The sequence below is a fragment of the Asparagus officinalis genome, chromosome 10 (genome assembly GCF_001876935.1).
Source record: "Asparagus officinalis chromosome 10, Aspof.V1, whole genome shotgun sequence".
In the NCBI taxonomy this organism is placed as follows: domain Eukaryota; kingdom Viridiplantae; phylum Streptophyta; class Magnoliopsida; order Asparagales; family Asparagaceae; genus Asparagus; species Asparagus officinalis.
Window position 1 is genome coordinate 148,159 of NC_033803.1, and position 10,438 is coordinate 158,596.

General features: G+C 37.4%; 1 protein-coding gene across 3 annotated transcripts in view; it reads right to left on the bottom strand.

The window, feature by feature from the left end:
- Positions 1-10,438, bottom strand: part of LOC109826155 (probable trehalose-phosphate phosphatase F) — a 17,530-nt gene that overhangs the window by 6,669 nt on the left and 423 nt on the right. Inside the window, exons 2-13 of one of the 3 annotated variants that reach the window (XR_002243208.1) lie at positions 3,520-3,636; positions 2,952-3,435; positions 2,651-2,791; positions 2,477-2,548; positions 2,245-2,373; positions 1,851-1,901; positions 1,666-1,767; positions 1,467-1,544; positions 1,229-1,369; positions 864-956; positions 199-781; positions 28-93 (exon numbers count right to left, since the gene is read on the bottom strand). Coding sequence is in view for 2 of the 3 variants with exons in the window: in XM_020393142.1 (XP_020248731.1) it covers positions 728-781; positions 864-956; positions 1,229-1,369; positions 1,467-1,544; positions 1,666-1,767; positions 1,851-1,901; positions 2,245-2,373; positions 2,477-2,548; positions 2,651-2,791; positions 2,952-3,233 (1,143 nt within the window). In the remaining variant the exon portion in view is untranslated. Of the gene's footprint in view, positions 1-27; positions 94-198; positions 782-863; positions 957-1,228; positions 1,370-1,466; positions 1,545-1,665; positions 1,768-1,850; positions 1,902-2,244; positions 2,374-2,476; positions 2,549-2,650; positions 2,792-2,951; positions 3,436-3,519; positions 3,637-10,438 lie in introns of those variants that run through there. The other 2 variants (XM_020393142.1, XM_020393140.1) reach the window with 2 other exon arrangements.

Below are 10,438 nucleotides of genomic sequence, written 5' to 3' on the forward strand. Positions count from 1 at the left end.
GCGGCGATCGGCGGCGGTTTTGAAGCACAGCGACACTAACCTTGCTCTGATACCACTGTTGAGAATCTGAGATGTCGTTTTTGGCTCAGAAACCTGCTTCGACCAGCGGCGATCGGCGGCGGGTTTGAAGCACAGCGACACTAACCTTGCTCTGATACCACTGTTGAGAATCTGAGATGTCGTTTTTGGCTCAGAAACCTGCTTGAGTCAGTCACTGTTTTCCTCTCTAGTGCACCACCAAAGACCAACTGGGAGCTCGCCGATCTCCTTCCCCAGTCACTCACAAAGGGGATCGCACAAAGGGGTTGAGAGCACAAAGCTCACAGGAGCACAAAGTCGCAGAAAGGGGGAGATCGCACACAGCAGAGGGAAGTTCAAGCTCAGATCTTCACCTCACCACCTCTACTTCCTCTTCATCCCTCTCCCAAGCTACTACCAACCCATTACCCATATATAGGGATGGGGGCAGCCGACAAGGGAGAGGAGCTAGGGAAGAAAACGAAGGAGGGAGCCGACCTAGGGATGAAATCACAGCGGCGGCCATCAAATCCAGAGATCGCGAAGACTTCTAGAGATCGCGAAGACTTAGGAGGAGGTGAGAACCATCGGGTAGGTGAGGGAAAATAGAGGGGCTAGGGCACAAGTGGGGGAGCTGGGCATTTAGTGGAATGGGCCAACTTATTGGGCCAACAAAACAACCAACACCAATAAATGGCCATCATCATTCCTAAACTGCTGCTGTTGTCTTCCATTTCACCAAGGACTTGAGGAATCCTTTAACCTGTATCATACCAATCATTAATCCGCATCACAGCGACTTTAATACCAAACACAAGGATTAAAGAGAGAAAGAAAGAAATTACCTCAGATGGGTCTCTAAGAGAGTAGGAGGCATTACTTTCTTTTGGTACAGACGATACTAAAATGCCATAGCCACAATTACCCTCTCTAAGAACCTGCTTGGGCCAGTAGGTAAACTAGTAAGGGGTTATGACCGCCCAAGAAATGAAAATCTTAAACAAAATAAATTACAGAACACGATCATTTTAGGGTAAATTTCACTAAACCCCAATAAGTTTGGGCCTCTGATACTTGACCACATAAAAGTTTGAAACTCTCAATGAACCCACACTTATTTGCAGTTCAGTGAGAGTTTCAAACATTTTGGGTGTTTAGTAAAAAGTAACCATCATTTTAACATATTACTCTGCTCTAGCTTTAATAATACCTTGAATGCATCCTCATCAGTTATGTCATCTCCAACATATATAGGGAGCACATCATCGCGATTATTCAGTCCAAGTGATTCAAGCAAAAACTCAACGGCCTTTCCTTTGTTCCAATCAATCACAGGCCGGATCTCTAAAACCTGCAGCCAACAAGGAAGTGTATAAAATGAATATATATGGTTCTGCCTTCACAAAGAAAACACGGTACAATCTGCCTAATCAATTGCCTCTTATTACCTTCCGACCATGTGTCAGTTTCAACTTTGGGTAGCCCTTTAGGATATCATGAACAATTTCTGCAATCATTGGCCAAAGCTGGGAGACACAAATGTAAGTTATGGAAGCTGCACAGTCAGGCTCGGAAGTTGTTACTGCTAAACAGGCACTATGGATTTCAATTTCAACATTATAAAAGTCACAAGCCTTTTAAGTGTACCTCTTCATCTACTAGGCGGTAATGTACGGAGACACAAAACTTGTTGTTCTCTACTGTTGCACCTTCAATATCGTTAGTGTTCTCGACAAGGGATCTAAAAACCTATTGATGAACCAAAGACTCTATTTTAATAACTGACAGAGGAGAGTATGGCCTGAAATCAGACAATATGAAAAAGTTTATACCTCATCGATCATTGGCAAAAATTCACTTGCAGGCTGGAATGGAATTACCTCCTTGCCGTGTAGAGTAAAATAAGAAACAGATGTAAGGAAAATGATGATATAATCAAATTTAGCAGCCTCAGTTATAGCCACCACTAGGTAATTATCCTAAAGAAAAACTATAGTAGGTAATCAGTATACAGTTGACCATGAATCTTGCTTCAACTATCATATGTTGATCATAGTTCGATAATTCAGATCTTTCTTTAAAATGTACAAGAGAGATAGGCTATTTTAAGACCAGATTTTTTACTCAGTATAGAAGGACTTGTGGCTTTCAGTTTATAGGGAAGAACAGAAGTCTGTAGTTTGTAATAATGACCAAGGATGCTAAAGTGAAAACAATGCAGCTTACCTGCTTGTCAGTAGATCTAATAGAGTTTGGATGGTCAGTAGTGGATTCCAATTCTCGTAATGGAACCATTATGTCCATTCCATGACTACCGGCATAATGGAGTTCTGTTAGTCCTACAAATTCACAGACCTGAAAAGAATGTGGATAGAAGATTATAAGAGCAATTTAACCAATAAATAAGAGGTAGGCAAGCCAAAGTACTAAGGAATCAATCACCAAATAGAGTCAGTACCTTATCACGTGATCTTCCACTGATAATAGCCGTTGGAAAATGTTTTGCAACATTTCTCACAGCAGTCCGCATCTGAAAAATAATTGTTAACATGAGTTGTGGATGATAACTCTTTATTACATTAGTAGCAAGGATTGGAAACAAAAGTGAGAAGAAAGATGTTTTTTCTCATACCGCACTGGACATAAAAGCATGGTCAGGGTTGTCCACAATAGGAGAAAGTGTTCCATCATAATCCAGAAACAATGCTATCTTCTTGTACTTCGCATAATTTGTGATTTGTTCAAATGATGTTAGCGCAGATGGATACTTCATCTACATTAAATATGTAGTTCAATAAAGTTAAGTTGGTCTCAGCTCCTATGCTAGAAATGGCTTCAAATGTATCACTACACATATACATTTTGAGGAATATTATTACACATAAAATTTTTAAGGCATTAGCAGCTTTCATGCTCCAAAGGTAGGTTCTTACCACCCAGGTATGGTATGAGGTCTCTGCTTCTTCTGATTCAGGCTCAAAGCCGAATTCCTTGTTCAGCTTCTTTTGAGGAGGTGATGAGGCACTTACACGAACATCGTCAAGTTTGCTGGGAGCAGGCTTTCTTCTAGGAGTTGTTAAATACATGCCAGGAGAAGAATATCCTGTGGTTGATGCTGAATAAGGCACCGAACTAGAGGATAAACCCAGTCTTGACTTGTTCATGGGGACAGAATCAGCGAGAACAGGGGACTTGTGGGTTGATTTTAAATCCATTGGTTCCGTATCCGTTAGAGCGTCAAGTCAAAAATCGAATAATATAGTATTTTCTTACTTCCCAGATTAAATAAATTTCAATGTGATTTTTTAAGGCCTTGGATATCTACCCAACTCTTTTGTCAATGAAGAACCACCGCTTCAATGTTTTTTTGTCACTGCAGTGGTGCATGCAGTCCATTAATCGCAGACTTCCTGAGGACTGATAGCAAATGATAGCTAGATGAGGCATATGAGGAAAAGAATATAAAACCTACATAAGATAAAAGATCAATTTGATGAGTACCTTCTCATGGGCAGCAGTCAAAACCATTTAAAGTAAGGTGCTCAGACATTTGCTCTCAAGGGTCACGCTACAAAATTCCAAATCCAGGCCATTCCTCCAGCATTACTCAACTATCTACTGCATAATGCAACAAAAAAAGGGGATATATAATGCAAATAAATTAAACTTCAAACAATCTCTTTGAATAAATTGAACTTCAAACAATTAGAAAAAGATAATGCAACAAAAAAAATGAGGAATATATAATGCACAAATAAATTAAACGTCAAACAATCTCTATGAATAAATTGAACTTCAGACAATTAGAAAAACATGTCATTCTCTAAAATGCAAATAAATCTGTGAATAAAAGAACAAAAAAAAAAGACATAATCACCAATAACGACAATCAGGAACCTTGTTGGTTAAGAGGGATAACAAAATGAGTGCAATACAGGAATGGTGGTCATCATCACAAGACAGGAGAGATGAAAAAAGAAGAAAACTAATTCTGAAAAGGAATATCTAGGATTTATATACAGCAACGTTCGAAACAAAGCAGTTTACAAATGGACATAAATCTCAACCACAAGAACTATATGCATCACAATTCCATAACGGATATTTACAATTACCAACATCAGGGAAAAGAAAAATCATGATATGAAGTTCCAAGTATTGTTATCAAGCATAGTAGCGTGTCTGATACAAGAATGTAAAGTTAAACAGGCTTAGGAGGAAAAATCAGCTCTAACAAAAGGAGAGAGCTCTAACTAATGGAGAAAGGTTGACTTCCCACCTCGTTTCCCCACCTTGAGGTTTTACCCTCAACAGGACTAAATATGTGGATCTGAGAAAAACTCAAAACAATATGATATTTAAATAAAAAACAGTAAATACCTCCTTAAAAAAGGGACAGAGAGATCAGTCTTGCATTTCAACAGAGATGAAGATATATCTCACAACTAAATGGTCAACGGATAAGTAATTTATAGTGATTTTACAAAGCAATGAAAAAAAGTACTCAGCAAAAGGTTTTTGTTGGTACACAAAAAGAAATTAAAAAAAGTTCACTATGACATTGATGCACGTTGAAGCATGCCAACCCCTCACCCAAATAGGAGAGAATATCCTCTCAATTTACTGTCTGGATGCATGCCTCAAAGTCTCAGTGCATGCAAGTGCTTCTCTTTCCTGAAAATAATTATGCTGAAATAGTTCTTCCATGATCACTACCAGTAAGCGCATTTTTGCAATAATTTCCAGAAAAAATGATTGTTTATGATAGTAAACATCACAGGTTCGACTCAGGATGTTATCCGTCAAAATCATTCAAAATTCTGCAGGACCTTATCCGTCCAAGTCATTCAAAACTGGACCAATGGACTAATAATTTAGACGCTGCAAGTCAGATACAAAGGTAATACATTAACTTTCACCTGAGATTAATTTATACAAACACTATAAACAGACTGATTAATTAACATCAAAACGTGGTCCTGCCTAGAAGGGCTCAGATCAGAACAATTATAGCAGCACTGAGTAAAAAATTGCAAATGCATGCTTAGGCATATTTGGGACATTGTAATTAATTAACTATCACAGCCATCCCCACTTCAGATCCTGAAACCAAAATATGAGTTGATTATACATCTATCACAACTAAAAAGAACCAAATTCTCCAAAACAAGTTTAAAATGCCAAATAACACTTAATACATGGTGATAATAGGTACTTACGAAAAAAATATAGACTCAGTTCAGAGATCAAAAGAAGACAACATATCATGTACATCTATGGCAAATTATTATGTATCAAATGATTAAAATTATACGTATATAAATGATTAAGTTTCAATAATTTCTTAAAAAAGGTTTCAATAAGCATTATAAATGCAAAATTTAAAACATTAGGACACCCATGCTGACAGCAAATTTGGAATCATATTCGCAATATGTTATCTTCCTGATCACGATAACGATGATGATGATGATAGTATAGTAGTTGTCTGTAGGCATTAATGTGAAAACATGACGCAGGGACATATCATTAAATTTTATTATATAAAAACTTCTAGGTCCAAAAACCTGAGAATAATATATATTACATGCAATACCTACAAAAAAAACATTAAAAGATTTGACAGCTATTTAATTCCAAGAGTGAGTCAAGTCTGAAAAGGAAACTTGTTTACATTACATGGTAAAAGGAAAATTACACAGACAAATTTAGGGGGTGTTTGGTTCAATTTCTACAAATTATAGGAAATGTTTTTCATCCAAAATATGATTTTCTTGTATTTCTTAAAAAAATTATATGAAAAGTTTTGAGAAGTCAAAAAGTACCAATTTTCTTATTTTTTTACTTTGCTTGTTTGGCTCAAAACAACAAAATGACCCATAACTTTATAGAAAATAGCAAGATTTCCTATAATTTATAAAAATTGAACCAAACACCCCGTAAATTTATAGAAAAGTATCAACTTTATATAAAAGTGTCAATGTGGTGTCAGATATCTAGGTCATTTCCGTCCATTTTGAGAGGAAATTGATTTCTGTAAATTTTGGTACTTTTTTGTACTTTACAAAAAAAATTCTATAAATTCTTTTTGAACCAAACACAGTTTACAGAAATCTACAGAAAATTTTAAATTACAGAATTGTCATTGTCAGACATTTTGAAAAAACTTTTCTATAAAATTGTGCAACCAAACACCCCTAACCTAACAATGTGTTTAAGTGTGGGAAAGAGAATTTGACAACTAATTTGTTTGGGATCTCTTTTTAATTTTTCATGAGAGGGGTAACGGAAGGGAGAGAAGGGAAATTTTATACAAGAATCTTATCCACCCACCCACCCACCCCACCCCCAAAAAAAACCTCGCTTCCCAACAACAGAAACAACAAAAATATTTATAGTGTAAAGGAGGGAAATGGGAAATGGAGGAGAATTAATCATAAAAGATGTTTGACAGTCTATGATTAACAGTTGAGATTTAGTTATGACCTCTCCCTTCCATTCTCTTAGTTAGGGCACATAATCATGATAAAACAAGTTTCTCACCATTCCCTTCACCATCACAAACAAGATATTATATTTTCTCTCACATTTTCTGCCTTCACTTTCCCTATTTAATCTTTCCTTTTCTTTTCTTAGTAAATCCCAAACACAGTGTGAGTAAACACTAAACGAGAATTAATGAGGTAGATATCCTTCAAATATCATTAAGCTTATTACTATAAGTAAACAAACAAAGAAAAGAGTCATAAGGACTGTAAAAAAAGATATGTTAAATAGAAAAATAAATGAAATGAATCGCATTAAATATTGAATTCAATTAGAAAAAAAAACTTGAGACTTATTTTACTCGCAAAAAGAAAAGAAACTACTAAAAAAGACTAGAAAAATGCCTTAAGGACCCATAATATGGGACCAAGTGAGGGGACAGATGAGGTATCCCCTCGTTATTGCATAATGAGATGGTTATGTCAGCTCATTATGCAATAAGAGGAAGACATCTCACATGTCCGCTCCAATGTTCCCATATTTTGGATCCGCGTAGCAACGCTCAAAAGACTAAACAAAGAGAGAGATAAAAGGCGCCAGTGTCGAGAACAGACAAATTTCAAGATCAAAACAAAAAAAGGGGCCACTTTAACAGGGTACGGGCCCAGTAACCTCACTGCCATTGATGAAATGAATAATATGATAATGATGATGGTAATGATAATGATGATGAAATTTTTTTTCTCATTTCAATTACTGTTCACAAACTAATATATATATCCCTATAAATATATATCTATATACATATAATATATTCATATAGGAGAGTAAACTTGTGTCAACTTAAAGTGGAGCGTCCCACTAAGTTTCTTAGCCTATGATTGATCACTGATTGAGCATTTTGTGATGATCTCCCGTCCGTTAAATTCTTGATACATATTAAAATCTCTAATTATCATCATGAAAATTTGGGGTTGACCGAGTCATTCGTTTTGAACCCGAATCATGTTCGAACTTTCGACTATAGAATTTTAACGGTTTCAAATGAATTAGAACTTTTTTACATAGTGCTCGACGCCCAGGAGAGGATAATTCAGATACCACTAGAGACAGGCTTCCAACACAAAGTTTCGGTGTGAGATTGTGAGTGATTCATACAGGAAGTAAGCACTACAACAGACAAGTGATAATAACTCATGGCTAAGAACTCTAGTGGAAGAGTTATCCGACGATGAAAGTCGAAACACGGTTATTAACCTAATACTACTATATAACTTAATATGATATTAATATATAATATATATAATATATTATAAGATATAATACATTATATTCCAAATACAAAGGAAACCAGTAGGCAATCAGTTTTACCTCTACTATATATATATATACTATATATTATATATATCATCATAAATATTATATACTATATTATTCTATATATATCATCACACAAAAGAACAGTACGGCGTCGTTCGATTCTCATGTTGTACTAAGTTTGGGGATAGTTCCTGCATTACTTAGGGAAAGGATGGTTATTGACTTTGTTAGTTATCCGTATCGGTACGATAACAGCGACGCACATGGATGAGTGGATCTTAGATTCGATTGTTCTTGGTCATAGTTGTCCTACCTTACATATCGGGATCGAAAGTCGTTAGCCTTCGTTATTTCGCATCTTCTTGTCTAGCTCCATCCGGTTCACATCCAACCAGCTTATGGAGTTTAAGCCAAAGATTGATGGTAATGAGGCTTGTTCCGCTCATTTGATTAGGTATGCGGGGTGAAAAAAGTAGATCGAGTCACTGAACATTACATCACTTATTGAGTATGCCTGGTTAGGATTTGCATATGATTCGGACAGTGATAGCGGCATTAAGATGCACCGATCGGCCGTCATTAGGACTCTTGACAAATCATTAGGTAGTGTTCCATTTAAGGAGACAATCCCTCACTCCCTCGTTAGGCCCCCACGCCATTTTTGCTCGTCTCCGGTGCAATTTGTTCAGGTGACGGTGAGTTTCAGGTTACACAAGGCTCTTATCTGGTTTGAAGGAAAGAAGATCCGCAGCGCGTTGTATGTTTTGTGGATCTCTACCATAACGCCCGATTAGTACGTGCGACCCTACTATATGAAATTCAGAGCTCGATACTTAACCATACTCTTACTTCTTCATTCCAGATTATGGCAATACCCGACGACTTGTTCATCCGATGAAAAAAAAAGTGATGCATTGGTCGAATTGAGCCGCAAGAATGACTCTTATTGACCAAATACAACACGACACCTGGCAATATTACTCTTCTGAAAGCATTGTATTTTGGAAAAATATGATACTCAGAACATAGAGTTTCAGTCTAAATCACGATTACCGATAGTGCATTTGCCCAACTAAAGTACTTCTGAATTATCATCTGACAATTCTACTCAGATACTCTGAGGACCTCTCCCTAATAAAACCCTGAACCTCCAAGTTGCACTCGAGGGTGGTAGCTCAAGAAGTGCATTCAAATGATATTTGTTTTCCGAAAATCCATTCATCCCCACTCTTTTCCCTAGCCAATTCCTCCAAAAATGAAATCCTTAATGGGATAGAATTTCAGACCAACATCTTGACCCATGAAGCCGTGAAATTGCTCCAAGGATTCCTACCCGGACACTCAATGCCGAGAGTACAGCGATAAAGGGGAACTGCGACGGGGCAAAGAACACCGTATGAATTACTGTTCTTCGGTTGGGAGGATGATCACGAAAGGCTCCATCCGACTTACCAAAAACCTAAGTGATGACTACCTACGATGGGCTCATTTTTTGAGATATAAATATGAGCGCTTCCGTGACTTTCACGCAGTGAAGTTTGATTGAGAAGCACCAGACTGGGCAGGCCTGATTAAGCAGGCTTAACCTGATAACTCTCAATATACTTCGAGTCTGAATTTTGTGAGAAGTAAAGATGGAATTTAATGCAATTCTACCAGAGGAGGAATCATGGTCAGATCCACCTCTTCCAGGCTTAAACTGGACAAGGGCTGAGCCTGGCGGAAGAGCACGATCCCGTAACCAGCCCGGGCTTCTTCTGAAAAGGTATGCTTTACCCTTTCTGAGCAGTGGCATGCGGCCAGCGATTGAAGACAAAAACTGATTGCCGAGTAAACAGATATAATTTGGTTCAGGGCATGGTAGTTTACAGAGGGTTGCACCAGAAGTAGAAGAGAACCTAAACGCCTGTCCTGATTCATTGGCAGAAACCAAAGCCTCGTTGTATTGTTTCCTGTTATCGATCAACCTCTGAAGTTCGACACGGAAAACACGAAAAGATGGCCCAAACTATACTTCTAGGTAGAAGCGTGAATAGGCTCTGTTACTCCATATTATTATGAGTCAGAGAATGGGTGGCAGATAGCCATTGACTTTATAATCATTCGTCATCCCTACTCCTATTCAGCTGTAAACACTCAAAGGGTTTAGTCCAGTAAGCCTATCGACTATTCTACCATCCTCAACTTCTGGTTGCCCCCCCTGGAATCACAGTTACTCAAGGAAACTTGAGACGCGCGAGCGACAGAAGCTGCATATTCTCCAGGTTATTTCGGAGTGTTAAGGGTTTTAGGCCACCTTTGTGGTGGCAAATCCGAAGCTCCTTAAGATTATATCATCAAACCATACTTACTTAACGATATCTAACTTTGCCATGATCACCGCTATCTGTTCCACTATGACCTAAAAGAATAGTCTATCTCTTTCTAATTTTAATTCTTAGTTGATGAAAAACGGCCAGTCACTTATGGAACGACATCATGGTCGAGGTTTAGAAATTCGTGATTTAGCCTAATTCTACAGAGCCAAGTATATAAGATTAATACGATTGCACTATAGGCTAATTAATTGATCATTTTTAAAATTCCTCTCTTTTTAACAATTCTCATAATTCAT